The following is a 19416-nucleotide window of genomic DNA, read 5'->3' on the forward strand; positions in this document are numbered from 1 at the left end:
GGGGTCAGGTGCCCCAGAGGGATCCCACGAGGCCCTGTTCTGAGGTTTGTATGGAGTTGGGAGAGAGAGGAGTATGCTCTTCTAGGATTGCTAAGGGGCTGGAAAGGGGGCAGGAACTGCTTTTAATTATTTTGCCACTGCCGAGAGCAGAGCAACATGACAGGAAACAGAGGCCTCCCCAGCCTCTGAGGGCACTGTCTGGGCTCCTAGATGCAACTGTGCCTGAAGCCCTTGGACTTCTTAGTTATTTGAACCTATTTCTTTTTCTTTTTCTTTTTTTTTTCCTTTTCTAAGAGACAGAGTCTCACTCTGCCACCCAGGCTGGAGTGCAGTTCACTGCAGCCTCAACCTCCTGGGCTCAAGCGAGCCTCCCACCTCAGCCTCCTGGGTAGCTGAGACCACAGGTGCACACCACTATGCCTGGCTGTTTATTTTTTGTAGAGATTGGATCTCACTATGTTGCCTAGGCTGGTCTCAAACTTTTGGGCTCAAGTGATCCTCCTGCCTCAGCCTCTCAAAGTACGGGCATCACAGGGATGAGCCACCACACCTGGCCCTATTTGTTTCTTACATTGGGAATCTTGCAGCCATAATAGACCTGAATGCTTCAACCATGACTGTGGTCACTCAAAATCAAGGGTCAACTCACATCCAGGCCTGGGCCCTAGACAGGGTCAGAAGTCAGTATCACTCCCCTAGTTTGCTAGGGAAGAAGTACAGACAACTTCTACTTTATCTGAAACTAGAAATCACTCTCTTAGAATTGGCAGGTGTGATTACTGTTGAAGGAGCTATGTTCCTACCATGTGTCAGGCCACTTCCTTCTTGTCACTGTCACTGGCAGGAGAGGCATTCCGATGGCATCCTAAGGGAAGGATGTCGTGGAAGCAAGGCCCTCTAAATGCTTGAGCTCTTTGGAAGAGAGGGCTGTGGTCATCCAGGTAACATTCCAGTAAAACATGGTCCTTAATAGAAACAGTTTTGAGTGGCTGCAAAGGTCTACCTTAAATAAAGAGTCACCAAGATTCAATAATGACTGCAAGGCTGTCACTAACTCATCTGCTTTCGCCTTCCTTACTTGAGGCACTATCTGTCAGAGAAATGTCATGACCAAATACACAACCTCCTGTTTATTGTAACATGGCCTCTGGATAGATTTCCATCTCTAGGATGTGCGGCCATGAGGTTATCTGTAGCCACCCAGGCTGCAAAGAAGATGAAGGTGGATAAATGGGGCAGCCAAACAGCTAACAGACAAGGTGGGGACAGAGGCAGTACTGGGGGGAGAGAGATGAGGGCACGGACCACTCTGCAAAGACGAGCCCAGGGCGCAGCAGCCAGCCCCCTCCTAGTCCTTCTCTTCTCCGTGGGTGATGATGTGCACCAGGTTCTTGTAGTTCAAGTTGCCAGTCACGTCAGGGGGGAAGGCGGCGAACATCTGGTCAATCTGCAATGAGCCAGCAAGACATGCTAAGGATGAGGGGAGGGGAACTGAGACAGAGGGTGGGGGGTTGTGGGCGGGGCCTGAGTGGACGGGTAGCTGGGGTGGGGGATGGGAACATGGGCCACTCAGAGGGTCCTCCAGAGAAGGACTTCCCCAGCTGCTGCAGGGCCCCCTCGCCCAAGGTCATGCCCTTTCTGGGGCAGCCTACAGCCGGCGGATGGGATTGGTGTGGGGGTATAAAGGCGCGGCCATCTCGCCCAACTTGCTGCCTCCCAGGAGAGCTATCGAATGAGCTCCCTGCCTGGGGAGTCAGCGGTGCTGGTCTTTGGGCCTGAATCTTGGCTCAACTTCTTCCTTCATGCACTTTTCCTTCCTTGCCCTTCCCTGTTCTTCCCTGACCTCAAGGGCCCTCCCAAATAAACATCATGCAGAGATGTCCCTGGAAACCCAGCCTTCCACCAGCATCACAAACTCAAGAGTTTCAAGGGGCCAGGCAGGTGATTTAAGGGAGCAGGATAGGTCCTGTGGCTAAATGGAGACACATGGCAATCTAAAAAGGTGACATGAAGGTGGCCACAGGGACCAGGGCATCAGAAATCTAGATTTTTGTTTTTATACAAACTTTCCCCATTTAAAAAGCATTGGCTATTTTTTTTAAAAAACCATACTGGCTTTTCATAGCCAGCACTTGTATTGCCTTTGCCACAAGTTCACATTTTCCCCACATTAACGTATCAAATCCTTGCGATCTCCTATGCGGTAGCTTCTATTATCATTCCCACTTTACAGATGAGGAAATTGAGGTGCAGTGAGGTTAAGGAGCTTGTTCAAAGCCCACAGCAGGTGGAAAGTGAAGGCAACCCTTTTAGCTGCTTGAATTTTGGGGGAGGGGAAATCTACATACAATTTTTAGTAAAATGTGGAACTTGATGGAGAGAGGCCTGTGAGGCTATGAGGGGGCATTTAAAATCAACTCATTAAGGTTCACTAATAAGGTTGACGGCACCATTACTTGCTCATACAGAAGCTTTGGCAAATTAGCAAAAATGCCCCTTCTACCAAACTCACTACCGCATCTCCAGAAAAAGGTCACTGAGTTAAAAAAAAATTATTACCAGACAGTTTACTGCCAGTTCTGGAAAGCTGTTGCAACAAATACACAGTCTGATGACTGTGTATTTTCTAGATGTCAGTTTTATGAAACTGACATCTAGAAGAGTTGTTCAGTGCACAACTCACATGACAGTATGTGGCAGCCCTTCACACTACAATAATTTCATGCTCTAAGCAGGTCTCTATGCATCGTGAGGAAGGCAGAACCTGCAGTCACATAGACCTAGGTTTGAATCCAGGTCCTGGCATTTACTATTAGTTTTGTTATCTTATTTTATTTTATTTTTGAGATGGAGTCTTGCTCTGTTGCCCAGACTGGAGTGCAGTGGCGTGATCTCGGCTCACTGCAACCTCTGCCTCCCGGGTTCAAGTGATTCTCGTGCTGTGCCTCAGCCTCCTGAGTGACTGGGAATACAGGCGTCCACCACCATGCCCAGCTAATTTTTGTATTTTTAGTAGAGGCAGGGTTTCATCATGTTGGCCAGGCTGGTCTCAAACTCCTGGCCTCAAGTGATCCTCCTGCCTCGGCCTCCCAAAGTGCTGGGATTACAGGTGTGATTGTTGTTATTTTAGACAAGTGACTTTACTTCCCTGAGTCTCAGTTTGCCCATCTGTATAATGGGAGTTATGGTAGTCCCTACCTCATAGGGTGGCAGAGAATGAAATGAGGCCAGGGCTCAGAAGACAATAGCTGGTTCCCTGTCAGTGTGGGGTCAGGGGTGCTTTAGACAAGAGGGGGAGATAGAGCCCCCCAGAGGGAGAACCCAGGAGCTGGGGTACAGGGAGTGCTTGAAGGACCCCATTACCTCCTCCTTGGAAAACCTCTCCGCCTGCGTGGTCAGCATGTCCCGAACACTGCAGAGAGAGGAAAGCAGGTGTTGGTGTCAGTTGTACATGTGTAGTGGGGCAGGGGGCAAGCAGGGAACCCCCTTCCTCCCCACAGACCCCACTCACTAATCAGCCTTCAGCACCCCTTTGCCTTCAGGGTCAAACACTTTGAATGCGTTGAGTATGGTTTCCTCAGGGTCCGCTCCTGAAACGGAACACAGGGGTTACATGTACAGGGGGTGACTGGGAACCACTGGCACCCCAGGCAGCTGGGCCCAAGTTCCCCCAGAGATGAAGGGGCCAGAGCAAGGCTGCTTTGCATGGAGGAAAAATACCCTGCTTTCATCTGATCCCTGAGCCTCTATTTTGAAAGAGAGGGCTGAGAACCCACGGTCAAACATCATCTAGATTCGAAAGCCTGGGATTCGAATCTTAACTCTGGCACTTGCTAGCCGTGTGGCCTCAGACAAGTGACTTTCTGTCTCTTAGTCTCAGTTCCCCATCTGTAAACTGAGAATAAGAATAGAGCGTACCTCCTAGTTGCTGTTAAGTGGGGTAATGCGTATGAAGTGGTTAGCATGAGGTCTGACTTAGGTTAAGTCCTGGAGCAATGTTAGTTGCTGTGTTTTTGTTTTGTTTTGTTTTGTTTTGAGACAGAGTTTCACTTTGTTACCCAGGTTGGAGTGCAGTGGCACAATCTCGGCCCACTGCAACCTCCGCCATCCCGGTTCAAGGGATTCTCCTGCCTCAGCCTCCTGAGTACCTGGGACTACAGGTGTACACCACCGTGCCTGCTAATTTTTTGTGCGTTTTTAGTAGAGATGGGGTTTCACCATGTTGGCCAGGCTGGTCTTGAACTCCTGACCTCAAGTGATCCACCCACTTCGGCCTCTGAAAGTGCTGGGATTACAGGCATCAGCCACTGCGCCCAGCCAAATTGCTGTTTTCATTATTTTTTCCAATGGTGCTTTATCTCTTTTAAAGTTAACTATCTTCTGCCAGCCCCCCAAAGAAACATAGACACACACACACACGACCTTACCCTTAAGTTTCTCCCCAAACATTGTGAGGAACACAGTAAAGTTAATTGGACCCGGAGCCTCCTTGATCATTTCATCAATTTCTTCATTTTTCACGTTCACACGCCCTAGGGTAGGAAACACACACTCAGGGACTCAGAGCTGGGGGAGAAAGAGCCATTATGACACTGCCATTGGCTCCTGGGATTCCACTTCAAGAAATCTAGTCTAGAAATAATCGGAGATGGGGTGGATGGGGGCAAAGATCTTATGTGAGAAGATGTTCTTGACAGTGTTATTTATAATAACCAAATGACTGGAAGCAACCCTAACATCTGATGTGGGAAGGGGTTCATTATTTACTTATTTTTCTTTGAGACAGGGTCTGGCTCTATCATCCAGGTTGGAGTGCAGTGGTACAATCTCGACTCACTGTAACCTCCGTCTCCCAGGTTCAAGCAATTTTCGTGCCTCAGCCTCCTAAGTAGCTGGGATTGCAGGTGCACGCCACCGTGCCTGGCTAATTTTTGTAGTTTTTTGGAGAGATAGGGTTTTGTCATGTTGCCCAGGCAGGTCTCGAAGTGCTGGGTTCAAGTGATCTTCCAGCCTCCGCCTCCCAAAGTGCTGGGATTACAGGTGTGAGCCGCCATGCCGGCCAGTTCGTTATATTTAAAATAGTGTCTTCAGAACCTGGAACATTTAATGCAGATATTTTCATTTTTCACTCAAATGGGAAAGGCTTGTATTGTAAATTAGCCCTTCACAGTTGGAGGCAGGAGAGACGGATCAGGATCACCTGAGGGAATTTTTTCAAGTTAAACCTGCTGTAACCCACAGCCTTGGAGGTTCTGATTTACCTGCTCTAGTCCTGTCACAAGCCTACCTTTGTGCAAATAAGAAAAATCTGTCACTTTTTAAGCCAATGTATGTTTTAAGTATAAAAAGCTACACGCACTACAAATGTGAATAGTTCCCTGTAGAATTGTGCAGTGCACCATCTGCACAGCTGTGTATGGTTGCCCTGAGTTCTACGGTTAGGAGTAAGGTGGTGGTGGGTAGCAGATTAGACATGTATATTTTGAAGAAACTCCATGTACTCGTGCTCACACTGTTGAGATGATACATTTTAGAAGATGAATTCAAAAGAGAATGATTCCAATCATTTAAAAAACTAAAACCCAAACCTAACAGACATGTCTAGAAAGACTTAGAGTAAAGAGGCTGGAATGTTCACAGTGGAATATGACCTTCTGGGTGATGTCATTTTCTCCTTTATACTGTTCTGCATTTTTCCCCATTTTGAGCTGACATTGCATTCAAAATCACACAAAAAAGTTATTTCAGGAGATAAAAGATATCTGAAGACACTCAAAGGCTAAACACTTCTTTCCCATCCCCTGAAATTTGTCTTAAAGAGCAGTTGTGGTGGAGTTGTTTCTTTGGGAAATGACACCCATCTTGGGCTTTTCTGATGGTCCCACCTCGTGCTCCTCATGGATGTGAGATAAAGAGACCCTCCTGCAGGGCTAGAGGGTGCGACATACCAAGGGCAGCAAAGGTGTCTCTCAGATCGTTCTTGTCGATGAAGCCATCCCTGTTCTGGTCCATGATAGTGAAGGCCTGTGGAAGGGAAGTGATTGGCAGCTCAGCCTGGGAGAAACTGGCAGAGTTGCCCAAGAAGTTGGGCCAAGGACTTGGCAGGAGTGGATTCTGGGATCTTCAAAGATCATTGCAGGACCTCAGATCAAAAGTCAACAATTGAAGATAATCCAACAATTTCTTCAAAATGTTAGGCCTCGTGTTATCATATGACCCAGACATTCCACTGCTAGATATATACCCAAGAGAAATGAAAACATGTCCACATAAAAGCCTGTACACAAGGCTGGGCATGGTGGCTCATGCCTATAATCCCAGCACTTTGGGAGGCCTAGGCTGGTGGGTCACTTGAGGTCGGGAGTTCAAGACCAGCCTGGCCAACATGGTGAAACCCCATCTCTATGAAAAATAGAAAAATTAGCCAGGCGTGGTGGCGCATGCCTGTAATCCTAGCTACTTGGGAGGCTGAGGCAGGAGAATTGCTTGAACCCGGGAGGCGGAGCTTGCAGTGAGCTGAGATCATGCCACTGAACTCCAACCTGGATGACAGAGCAAGACTCCATCTTGAAAAACAAAAACAAAAACAAAAACAACCTGAACACAAATGTGTGTAACAGCATTGTTCACAGTAGCCCAAAACTGAAAGCAACCTACATGTCCATCAGCTGATGAATGGATAAACCAAATGTGGTCTGTCCATACAATGGAATATTATTCAGCCATAAAAAGGAAGGAAATTCCTACAAAGATTACAACATGGATGAGCCTTAAAACATATGTGAAAGAAGTCTGACACAAATACCACATATTGTATGATTCCATTTCTATGAAATGTCCAGAACAAGAAATTCATGGAGACAGAAAATGGATTAGCGGTTGCCAGGGGCTGGTGGGAGAGGGAGGAGCAGGAAGTGACTGCTAATGGGTATGGGGTTTCTTTCTGGGGTGATGGAAATATTCTGAAAGTAGATAGTGGTGATGGTTGCACAACTTTGTGAGTATACTACAAACCACAAAACAGCACACTTAAAAGATGAATTTTATGATATGCAAATTATACCCCTATAAAGCTATTTATTTATTTATGAGAAAGAGTCTTGCTATGTCGCCCAGGCTGCAGTGCAATCTGGTGTGATCTCGACTCACTGCAACCTCCACCTCCCGGGTTCAAGCGATTCTCCTGCCTCAGCCTCCCGAGTAGCTGGGACTGTAGACACGCACCACCAATGCCCAGTTTATTTTTGTTTAGTAGAGTCAGGGTTTCACCATTTTGGCCAGGCTAGTCTCAAACTCCTGACCTCAAGTGATCTGCCCACCTCGGCCTCCCAAAGTGCTGGGATTACAGGTGTGAGCCACTGTGCCTGGCCCATGATTCCTCATTTGTGAAATACTTGGGCATTTATAAAGTTCTGAGAACCTCCCTGGCCGCCAGCTGAGACAGATTACTGGTCCCATTTTACAGGCAGGGCAGGCTAGGGAGTGGGGAGGTCAGATGAAACACCAGTTTTTAGCTTTTTAAAAAAATAATAGCTTTAGGCCAGGTGCAGTGGCTCACGCCTGTAATCCCAGCACTTTGGAGGCCAAGGCAGAAGGATCACTTGAGGCTAGGAGTTTGAGACCAGCCTGGCTAACACAGTGAAACCCTGTCTCTAGTAAAAATACAAAAAAATTAGCCAGGCATGGTGGTGAGTACCTGTAATCCCATTTACTCAGACAAACAAACAACAAACAAACAAACCCAAATGGGGAATCCTGGCTACGTGTTTTGAGCTCTTTGCATCCCCTGCCCACACCCCCCGTAGCTGATTCCGGGGGTTGGGAAAAGAGGCGGGTGTAGCTTTCTCCCTGGAAGGTGACGATCTCAAGTTCAGATATGACACTTGTCTCAGGAATTTCTCTTTCCCTATGGGACACAGCATTCCTGCAATCTGAATGTTAGTGAGGACAAAAGGTACAACTGCTCATTTCCTGTTTCGAAGCCCAAATGGTTTCCCCTTTGATATAAAGCACGTTAGGGCAGGGTGTAGCGGCTCACGCCTGTAATCCCAGCACTTTGGGACGTCAAGGCAGGAGAATTGCTTGAGCCCAGGAGTTTGAGACCAGCCTGGGCAACACAGGGGGACTCAATCTTTACAAAAATCACAAAAATTAACTGGGCACGGTGGTGTATACCTGTGGTCCCAGCTACTCAGGAGGCTGAGGTGGGAGGATCGATTAATCTGGGAGGTTGAAGCTGCAGGGAGCCATGGTTGTGCCACTGCACTCCAGGCTGGGTGACAGAGCCAGACTCTGCCACACACACACACACACACACAAAAGCAGACTGATCTCTTTAGCATCAGTTTAGCATAGTTCCCTCTGGACAGCCAGGTAGTAATGTGGATGAGTCAGTGTGAGCCCTCACAACTGCTGGAAAATGAGTTCCGAGCCTGTCCTTCCAAGCCTGTGTGCAGTTTGGTCTAATTGGTACTTGGGTTCTCTTCATAAGGTCCATTGCCATCGAATGCGATGGGGTTTCAAACGGGGCTAGTGGTTAATAATCAAAGACTGTAACATTTAAAACCCAGAAGATACTGCTTTTTACCTCTCAGACTGGCAAAAACAATTGTGACTATTAATACCCAGTGTTGATGGAAATGTGGGGAAAGGCACTCTTCTTGAGACTGCTGGGCATAGGAATTAGTGCTGTGATTTTGGGGGGCAATTCGGACCAGCAGTTCTGCCTGTTTTTAGTTCTTTTGTTGTTGTTGTTTTAAGTTCCTTTGACCCAGCAGTTCTGCTTTTAGGACTTTACTCCCAAGAAGTAACCAGAGATACAAGCAAAGAGGTGTTATTTATAATAGTAAAACATTATAAACAAATGTCATATTTAACCATAGAAAAATGGTTTAAATATATGATAGGAAATGTTAATGGTGAATTTCTCAAAGAAAAAAATGCAGGTAGTAATCAGTGGGCACAGAAGATTATAATTTTGTTTAATACACATATACATAGATAACAAAAATGGCTTGAAGGGTATATACCAAAATGCGAACTGATTATCTCTAGGTAATAGAATTTTAGGTAGTTTTTATTTCCTTTTTTGTGCTTTTCTGAAAAATTTTCTGACATTTTTCAACAAGGAATATATTTTACTTTGATAATCAGCGAAGTTATTAAAAACAGTTTCTTTTAAAAATTTGCACATCCATTCGGGCTGAATTTGGGATTGTTTGGAGGACAGAGGCGTCTAATGAAAAGTCCCTGCTGGGAATATGGAACAAAAGGAAGGTTCTCCCTCACGGGTGGGATTTCCTTCCATGTGGATGATTCAACAGCTGCACCCACCTCCTTAAATTCCTGGATTTGGGTCTGTTCGAACATGGAGAACACGTTGGAGTTGGTGCCCTGGGCTCTCTTCTTTGCTTTCTTAGGTGCCTGGGGGAAAAAAGCATTGATTAAAAGAGTGAGAGGCTGGGAGTCAAAAAAACTAGATCAGGCCCCTTCTCTGGGTGAGTTCATCTCTGTTGCAGGGCTCAGCTGCCCATCTGTGAAATGCAGGTACAGCGTCCACACTCAGGTCTCAAAACAGTGACGCTGGAGGGAGCAAAGGACACGACATAAAGTTTCTCCAGAGCCTCCTGGTCCCAGGGGATCATAAGCATTTGTGCATCTTGTAGTGGCTCCTTCATTAACTAGGAGAAGCCACAGGTGTGTCCCTGGGGATGGAGGCCACACCTACAGATCGTCCCTGCAGGATCCAGCCGCTTTTGTTCCGATGCATTTCACAAAAAGCTCAGTAATGCACAGAATGAGAATTGATTGGAGGGAGAGAAAAAGTCAGGCTCACTAAGCCATGATGAATGCCAAGATGAAATGACAGTTCTTCAAGGTGTTAAAACCCAACTGCGCCCCACACCCCACAATTTTCCCTTGATCCAAATGGCAGCAAAACCTCCTCTCTGAATGTCCTGTCCTTGCATCATGTCAACAGGGCAGAGAAGAGCGAGTTGACCTTTCCTCCCCACCCCACTTCTCTCTGACTTTCAATAACAGCAAATGCTTCAATACTCTACATATGTATTATTATTTAATTCTCATAACCGCTCTGTCAAGCGGATACTATTATTATCATCCCCATTTTACAGGGGAGGCAACTGAGGCTCAGAGAGGTTGGGTCACTTGCCCAAGATCGCACAGCCACACACACACAAAAGGCAGAGCTGGAGTTGAACTTGGGTATTGAACTTGGAGAGTTGAACTTGGGCATTCTGACTCCAGAGTTCCTGCCCCTAACCACTCTCCGTCCTGCGCTGACCCTGATTTGGGAGCTGCCCACTTCAGGAGGGGGACACGCAACTCAACAGCACAGGAAGAAAGGTTTTACATTTGCAAGTTCAAAAGGTGAAAACAAAAACATTCTTTTTCCCAGCCGCCTGAACAAGAGAAAAGAATTACAATTTGATCCTTAAAAGCGTTCAATCCCATTTTGCAAGCCCTGGGAGTTATTGATTCCTTGAGAGGTCAGTAGACAAGCCATAAAAAAGCCAACTCTCTTATTTTGTGTTTGTGAGTCCCCGGGAGCTGCTGTTATTTGTGGCCTATCGGGGCATTGATTGGGGTTCCTCTGTGCGCGCGCAGTCAGCGGGGCTTTTTCCACAAGGGGCTGGAGGCTTTGAGAGCCTCCTTCCTCCGCCTCCGCCGTGGTCCCCTGCTTGTAGTGGCTTCCCCTCCTCGCCCACCCGGCATCATCACGTCCTGGAGCCCTTGTACTCACCATGGTGGAAGGGACCCAGCACTGCCTCCCGAGAAGAATTCCACACTCCGCCCAGCTCTCCGCAGCCCGGGAACAATAAATACTTCCTCCCCATGTTTAAAAATAACCCCATGACCGCTTTTGGCAGTCATAGGTGAGGCGGGCACCACCTAAGGCCCCCCCACCCCATGCCGTTCTTCTGAAGTAAGGGTGGCTCACTCGCCACTGGGTGACACGTGAGCCCCCAAAAAGGCATTCAAGGTTAAAGAGGCAGTAGCTGGGTCATGGTCACGGGGAGAGATGCTGCGCTCTCTGCAGTGCTTGGGCCGGGGACACTTGTGCTTGTCAATTTTGAGAAAGAAAATGGCAGGGAGAGGAGACTGCTAAAATGCTCTGTTTTATCAGCCTGGATCTGGCCTCAGGGCCTTTGCACCTGTGTGCCTTCTACCTGGAATGCCTTTCCGTCAGTCATTGCACGGCTCCTTCCTTCACCTCCTTCATTGCATCTTTGCTCAGATGTCATCTCCTGAGTAAAGCCTCCCCATCCACCCTATTTAAAATAACCATGAAGGCTGGCACTGTGGCTCATGCCTGAAATCCCAGCACTGTGGGAAGCTGAGGCGGGAGGATCGCTTGAGCCCAGGAGTTTGAGAGCAGCCTGGGTAACATAGGGAGATGCCTGTCTCTACAAAAACAAACAAACAAACAAACAAAACCCCCAAAAAACCCCACAAAAACAAAACAAAACAAAAAAAACAATTAGCTGCTCATAGTGGTGCATGCCTATAGTCTCAGCTATTCAAGAGGCTGGGACAGGAGGATCACTTGGGTCCGGGAGGTTGAGGCTGTGGTGAGCCACGATCACACCACTGCGCTCCAGCCTGGGTGACAGAGCAAGACCCTGTCTCAAAACAGACAAATAACACAGCCACGGACCCGCTGCCCGTGGATCTCCCTTCTCAGCTTTGTTTCTCTGCACAGCGTGAGGCGGTCCTGAACGCTGCCTGCAGTGCACTGACTCATTCTGTTAGGTGCCAGTGGAGCGTCAGCTCAGAGGACAGGGATCACTTTAGTTTCCCTCACCACTGACCGTCTCCCCAGCTCCCAGCTTGTGACGCACACAGCAGCAGCTCAAAAATGAGTATTTGTTGACTGAAGAAATGACAAATCTCATTGACTGAGCGCTGGCACGTGCTGGGCACCATGTGCTCATGGCTCCCACACACAGTTTTCCAACCACCCTAGAGGGTGGGGACCACCTCATCATCCGTGCCCCGATTTTACTAATGAGGAAACAAAAGCTCAGAGAGGCAAAGTGAGCTGCTCAGGGTCACACAGTGATGGAGCTGGGCATGGACCCCTTTGGAGGCCCCTTTGTCTCCAGAGTCCAGGCTCTTTGAGGGCCTTGAAAACAGCAGCTGCTCTCAGAATGCAAGGTGTTGTTATATAATACTTTTACTCAAGACAGCTTTCCTGCTGAGTGCAGTGGCTTATACCTGAAATGCTAGCACTTTGAGAGGCTGAGGCGGGTGAATCACTTGAGTCAGGAGTTCAAGACCACCTTGGCCAACATGATGAAACCTGTCTCTACTAAAAATACAAAAATTAGCCAGGTGTGGTGGCGTGGGCCTGTAGTCCCAGCTACTCAGGAGACTGAGGCAGGAGAATCTCTTGAAGCTGAGAGGCAGAGGTTGCAGTGAGCCAAGATCGCACCATTGCACTCCAGCCCTCCAGCCTGTCTCAAAAAAAAAAAAAAAAAAGACGGGCATGGTGGCTCACACCTGTAATCCTAACAGTTTGGGAGGCCAAGGTGGGTGGATCACCTGAGGTCAGGAGTTCAAGACCAGTTTGGCCAACATGACAAAATCCCGTCTCTACTAAAAATACAAAAATTAGCTGGGCGTAGTGGCACTTGCCTGTAATTCCAGCTACTTGGGAGGCTGAGGCAGGAGGATTGCTTGAACCCAGGAGGCGGAGGTTGCAGTGAGCCAAGATCGCACCATTGCACTCCAGCCTGGGTGACAGAGCGAGACTCCATCTCAAATATGAGAACAAAAAAACCCCCAAACCAAACCAAAACAACAAAAGATGGCCATCCTCTTATGCCCTTAAAGACAGCCTTGGGATTCAGGGAGCAAGAACTCGGGGCTTGGAATCATCGTGGTTATTTAGTGGCCATGGGTGGCAGGACTGAGTGCCAGAGGTCACACCTCTAAGAAGGAGAATGTCCCTCTGCCCTCCCAGTGGTGTGGGCACAGGGCTGATGGTTGAACCAGCATTCTTTCCCCTTAATGGAGCCCAGCGCAAAGCAGCAAATTTCCCGCCCTTGAGGTGCATAAGTGTGAGGGGAAGATGGACAAAGAGAAAGTAAACAAATGCACAACCCAGACAGTTGCAGGCAGTGACGGATCTCATGCAGGGATGAGACAGAGGCATGGCAGTGGCCAGGTGAGAGCCTCAGACGGGGACGCAGGTGGGCTCCTCCAAGCAGAGTCTGCAAAGGGGGCTCCAGGCAGCAGGGACGGCACGTGCCTCAAGGCAGGGAGAATTTGGAGGCTTTGAGGAACAGAAGTCCCCTTGGGGCTGGAGTTTTCCAGAACATAAAAAAAAAATAAGTTTTCTTATTAGGTTTTCCGCAAGGTAAAAGGAGGTAAGACCTGGTAAATGGTAGCTATCACTCACTCCCCTTCTCAGGTGGAAAAAACATCTCAATTTTGGGGCACACAAACCCAAGGACCATTTACGGCTGTGATAAAAAAAAAAAAAAAAGGTGTGGGGTTTTTTCCTTCTCTGCAGTCATACATGGGTTAGAATTACCCAGGAGACTCTTCTAACAGTCTTTAATAACAAAAGATGTGTTCATGTGTAGGCACATGTGTGCACAGACAAAAACACATCTGCACTTGCATAGAGACACACAGACACGTGCACGCACACGCATCCACATACGTACAGCGCACACATCAAGAGGAGCTTTTCTGTCCAAGGTTCTCTGACAACACCGGAATAAATGTTTCCCTAGCTAATAGCACACCATGGATTTTCGTTAAAACCCTGTGCGAGCAGTCAGTAGCTCTAACTGGCCAAGTGAAAAGGTTGTTGCAGCCACAGAAGATGTGGAGAGTGTATGATGGGGGTGGGAAGCCCCGGGGTGGGGATTAGGATGGGCTGGGCCCCCAGAGGCGAGTGGGGGTGTGTGTTCCTGAGGGACGCCTGTACAGCCAGGCCTCCAAAAGGGGTACTAGGGGAACAATTCTGGCTGGATAGCAAGAGGAGTTGTCAAACAAGGCACTCACCCTCTCGGGCCTCAGTTTCCTCACCTGGAAAATGGAGATCACACACCCCCATAAGGCTGCTGGGAGGATTAAGTGAGATTGTGTCTAGGGATTCTGGGAACATGGCAGCCTGAATGGGGCATGGAACCACGTGACTGCTGGGACGTGGAACTCATGGGCTGTGGGTTAGGCCTTGGGGCCTGTTGAGAGAGCCAGAGATCCAAAGTCTCTCTCACCAGTGGCTTGTGTTGCCCCGGGGAGCCCACAAGACCAGGGACAAGGCCCTGGGATTGGAGAATCCAGGGAGGACTTGGGTGTTGGTTCTGTGTAAACTTCAGGGGTTCCTTTCAGCATCAGCCTCAAGACCGCAGGGGCTGGGGAGGGAGCGAGTGGGCGGCTGGGGCTGCTGTGCCCTCGAGGCTGGGTGGTGGAGGCCTCTTGCTGTGACGCACAGGCCCACAGGACCTGAGACCCCTGCCTTTTTGCTATCTGTGGGATTCCTACAGCTAATAAGTTTCCAGCAACCAGACCTAAGTCCCACCGAATAGAAAAATAACTGCTCACTTGAGGTGTCAGAAGCCAGAGAGAAGCACAGTGGGCCGATCCATTAGAATAGCAACTTCTAGAAGAATCAGAAGCTCAAGTGTATTTGTTTCTTATTGCTGCTATAAAAATATTACCGATTTGGTGACTTAAAACAGACAGGGTCTCACCCTGTTGCCCAGGCTGGAGTGCAATGACACGATCATAGCTCACGGCAGCCTCGAACTCCTAGGCTCAAGTGATCCTCCTCACTTGTCCTCCCGAGTAGCTGGGATTACAGTCATGCACCACCATGCTTGGCTAATTAAAAAGGTTTTTTTTGGTAGAGACGGGGTCACATTATGTTGCCCAGGCTGGTCTTGAACTCCTGAGCTCAAGCCATCCTCCTGCCTCGGCCTGCCAAGGTGCTGGGATTACAGGCTCAAGCCACCACACCTGGCAACATATTTAATATCTTGCAGTCACAAATAGGACTGTGTTCCTTCTGAAGCCTCCTGGGGAGAACCCAATTTTTGCCTTTTCCACCTCGGAGGATTCAGAGGTTGGAGCGATGTGGACCACGAAGTGGGGAATGAGGCACCGACATTCCTTGTGGACCACGAGGTCCCCACCTTCCTTGGTTCATGGTCCGCATCACTCCAACCTCTGAATCCAACCTCTCTGACTCCTCTGCTTTCATCTTTTTATTTTTAGTCGGGGGGTGTGGACAGGGTCTCACTCTGTCAACTAGACTAGAGTTCAGTGGCATGATCTCGGCTTACTGCAACCTCTGCCTTCTAGGTTCAAGAAATTCTCCTGCCTCAGCCTCCCAAGTAGCGGGGATTATGGGCACCCGCCACTATGCCCGGCTAATTTTTGTATTTTTTTGGTAGAAATGGGGTTTCACCATGTTGGCCAGGCTGGTCTTGAGCTCCTGAGCTCAAGTGATCTGTCTATCTCAGCCTCCCAAAGTGCTGGGATTACAGGCGTGAGCCACCGCGCCTGGCCCCATTGACAATTTTAAAAGAAGAGATGAAGAGAGGGAAAATATGTGAGTATTCGTCATAGGTACACACTGCTTTTAAGTAAGAATGATGTTAACCCCAAATCGAAGAACATGAATTTACATATAGATATTTATTTGAGCCCCACTATGTGCCGGGCGTGATGTACATCAGTAAAGCTTCATGCAATGTAAGGGGAGATATATACATATTAAGCTTAAATTCAAGAAAAGTGGAAATTTATGTTCAACTGTATTATGGTACGACAGTCTTCATTTTTGAAAATAGAGCAGTGTATTAATTTCATTATTTTTTAAAGCCCAAGTACTGTTTTGCTCCAAAAAATAAAAATAAAAACAAACCAACAAAAAAACCTTAATTCAAGTGAAACCCAAAATGACTTCCTAGAGCTTTAAGACCTGATTTTCAAACTAAAAATGAAGTGAATGAATTGCAAGAAAGGTTAGTTTTGTTGCAATTTAAATAGTGGCCTAGAAGATGATATCTTGGGAATATCATGAAGCAAAATAACAAAGAAATGCAAATAAAAAACATTCCAGAAACAGAAGCCAAAAGTGAGCAAGTAATACAAGAAAATGTTCTTCAGCACAAAAGAGAACAAAATCTGCAGGATGAAAGAACTCCCAAACTCCAAGCTGGAAGGATAAGGAAAAACACACACGAAGGTGCATCCCAGCAAGATTCACAAACTCCAAGGATTAAGAGCATACCTGGCCTACTTCTGAGCAGAAAGAACATAAGTCTAGTGGAAAAGTCCGGCTGGTGTCGTACTTCTTGGTAACACTGCCAAAAAGGAAACAGAGCACAGAGGGCTCCGACACACAGACCCTAAGCCTGACAAGATATTGATCATCTGCCAGATTGAGGACTGGGGGAATATTTAGTTTTGATTGGCCTGACGTGGTAGCTCAGGGCTTTGTAATCGGACTAGCCAAGGTTTGCATCCAGGCCAGCAATGTGACTTTAGATAGGCTTCTCGCCGAGTCTCAGTTTCCTCCTCTGTAAAGTGTGATAATAACAGTACTCACCTCCTAGGGCTGTTATGAGGATTAAATCAGAGTGTGCATTAAGACATATTTGATCTCTGTGGCTCACACCTGTAATCCCAACACTGTGGGAGGCTGAGGCGGGTGGATCACTTGAGCCCAGGAGTTGGAGACCAGGCTGGGCAACATGGTGAAATCCTGTCTCTACAAAAAAATACAAAGGTTATCTGGGTGTGGTGGTGCACACCTGTATTCCCAGCTACTCGAGAGGCTGAAGTGGGAGAATCACTTGAGCCAGGGAGGTTGAGGCTGCAGTCAGCTGTGTTCACTCTATTGCATTCCAGCCTGGGTGACGGAGCTAGATGGACCCTGTCTCAAAAAAAAAAAAAAATGTATGAATAAACAGGTAAAAAATGAATCTGAGCTGTGAGAAGTCAGGATAGAGGAGGGTAGTGATGAGGAGGGAACATTAGGAATGGGATTGCCAAGTTTAACCAAAAAAAAAAAAAAATTATAGAACATCCATTGAGAGCAGAATTTATGATAAGTAAGTAGGGGACGTCTTGGGAGAACTGGGAATGTCGCGGATCCTGATCTGGGTGTGTCACGGGCTGCACATTTATTATCCGTGCACTTGTCTCTGTGCATGCTACACGCCACGCCCATAAAATTACATTAATATAATGAGAGCAAGCACATTCTTACTATAAAATAGTTGACCATGTTACAGAAGATATTGACTAAAACGTCCGCTTCCTATCATGACAACCAGAGCCTCTCCAAGAGGAACAGGGTTTGCAGTTTCGTGTGAAGCCTTTCAGATGCTACCTTTTATTCTTTGCTTTTAAAATTGAGATCGCAAAGTGCATGTGTCTTAAGTGTCCAGTGAGATGAGTTTCTACACAGACGCACACTGTGTAACCACCACCCAGGCCAGGACACAGAACATTCCAGCCCCAGAGCTTTTCCTAGTGTCCCTTCCCAGCCAACCCTCCTGAAAGTCAGCACCTCTTGGCCTCTAGCCCCGTAGATTAGTTTTACCGTTTCAGAACTTCAGCAGATTCCTTCCAGACATTTTTAAATTAAAAATTGTATTTAAGAATTTATATTAAAAGTGGCAGAGTTCTCCTTTCCCCTGGCCCAGTTTCCCTGATGTTAACACATGTTACATGACCCTAATACATTGGTTACAAGAAGGAAACTGATATTGATGCATTACTATTGACCAAACTCCTGGCTTGATTTGGATTTCACCAGGCTTTCCACTATCCTTTTGCTGTTCCAAGATCTAATCCAGCATATCACATTGCATTTAGGTTTCCCAACTCTCTGTCTCTCTCTTTCTCTCTGACACACACACACACACACAGACATGCACACACAAATATATACTTTTTTCACAATAATGATGTCATACCATGCAAACAGAGATACACATTTTCACGTTAATGGTATCATAACTCATACACGTGCACATACCCGCCCCAGCCACCTGAATTTTCCCACTCTATGGTGGCCTTGGAGACCTCCTTTGCAGTCCCTACCTCACTGATGGAGGCTGGTGTGGCCTCCCCTCAAGCTGAGCCAGGCCGTGCAACTGGCACATTTAATACATGGCACATTTAATACATGCCCAGAGCACCAGAGGTGCCAGTGACAACAAAAACCCAACAAACTTTTTTGGGAGAAAGGATACATATATATATATATATATATATTTTTTTTTTTTTTTTTTTGATAGAGTCTTGCTTTGTCGCCCAGGCGAGAGTGCAGTGGTGTGATCTCAGCTCACTACAACCTCCACCTCCCAGGTTCAAGTGATTCTCGTGCCTCAGCCTCCTGAGTAGCTCTGATTACAGGCGTGCGCTACCACGCCCGGCTAACTGGTGTACTTTTAGTAGAGATGGGGTTTCACTATGTTGGCCAGGCTGGTCTCGAACTCCTGACATCAGGTGATCCACCTGCCTCAGCCTCCCAAAGTGCTGGGATTACAGGCGTGAGCCACCGTGCCCAGCCAATTAATTTTTTTTTTAAGTCAAAATAGCCACCATGGGAAAAAATCCGAACATGGAAGGATGCTCTCCTGCTAGCTGGACCATTAAGTACTGTTTTTATCTTTCATTTGCTGTCAGGTGGTGACAGTCAGCATCTTTTCAGTCTTTGGGGCATTTAAGGGTTTCAATCCAGCCTTGCTGGAGGCATATTTTAATTCGTTTCTTCTGCAGGGGCTTTTTGCACTTTAGCTCCTGGAATTCAAGTCTAAGCCATTACATCCCATATTGTAAGGGAGAAAGGGAAAGGCTTCTCTACGTGTTTGTCTTATAAAACCCTTCAGCGGATCACATAAGTGTTTATGTTAATATCAGTAGCTTACAGAGTTAATCTAGTAATGCATTAATATTTAGGACAGAGCCTGGCACAGGAAAGTGTCACATAAGTGCCCACCATGATTTCCATTGGAAGCAAGTAGCACAGTGGGTTAACTTGCCTTGGGGTGTAAGGCCCCTTTAAAGAGGGCAGTGAAGTCAGCCACCTCTTGATAGAACAAAGGCATACCAGGCCCTGCCAGCCCAAAGCCGGGTGGCTGATGGCTTTTGTCACCAAGTGATAGCCTATCTCCTTCTGTCAGGGCCCCCAGGCGTCAGTGAGAGCCACCAAGTGGGGAGGGTGGCTTCTCTTGCAAGTCAGATGTAGGTGGACCAGGCCTGTGCCCAGCAAAGATGGGTCAGTCACATAATGGGGCACCCCCTGTGTACAAAGCACCATTGGGACAAGTAGCATCAGCTCTCTGTACCTCAGTTTCCTCATATGTGAAATGGGAACGTGTAATAGAGGTCCTTACTTCAAAAAGTTATCATGAAGTTTGA

At 47.4% G+C, this 19416-nt stretch overlaps 1 protein-coding gene across 2 annotated transcripts; it reads right to left on the bottom strand.

Annotated features, from left to right (window-relative positions):
- Positions 1-1091: 1091 nt before the first annotated feature.
- Positions 1092-16738, bottom strand: MYL2 (myosin light chain 2). 2 transcript variants are annotated; one of them, XM_025401831.1, is made up of 9 exons: positions 16661-16738; positions 9334-9423; positions 8588-8589; positions 6461-6560; positions 5949-6024; positions 4428-4532; positions 3512-3590; positions 3364-3412; positions 1094-1447 (listed from the first exon to the last, which is right to left on the bottom strand). In XM_025401831.1, exons 1-9 carry the CDS (start codon positions 16736-16738, stop codon positions 1349-1351), a joined length of 678 nt encoding a protein of 225 aa, XP_025257616.1. In that variant the 3' UTR covers positions 1094-1348. The 2 variants fall into 2 exon arrangements, with proteins under 2 accessions (XP_025257617.1, XP_025257616.1); XM_025401832.1 differs by lacking the exons at positions 6461-6560; positions 8588-8589; positions 16661-16738 and adding an exon at positions 10763-10958 and having other exon boundaries at positions 1092-1447.
- Positions 16739-19416: the final 2678 nt, after the last annotated feature.

Source organism: Theropithecus gelada, chromosome 11 (assembly GCF_003255815.1).
Source record: "Theropithecus gelada isolate Dixy chromosome 11, Tgel_1.0, whole genome shotgun sequence".
Classification (NCBI taxonomy): Eukaryota; Metazoa; Chordata; class Mammalia; order Primates; family Cercopithecidae; genus Theropithecus; species Theropithecus gelada.

Bases quoted from the DNA above. Each gene is read 5' to 3' on its own strand.
- MYL2 (XM_025401831.1), bottom strand. From the start codon at position 16,738: ATGTTGCCCAGCCTGGTCTCCAACTCCTGGGCTCAAGTGATCCACCCG. The intron at 6,025-6,460 runs GTAGCTAGGATT...TCCCTTCCACAG, and splicing joins CTCCTGCCTCAGCCTCCCAA to GCCTTCACTATCATGGACCA. The intron at 3,591-4,427 runs GTAAGGTCGTGT...GTTCCGTTTCAG, and splicing joins GTTTGGGGAGAAACTTAAGG to GAGCGGACCCTGAGGAAACC.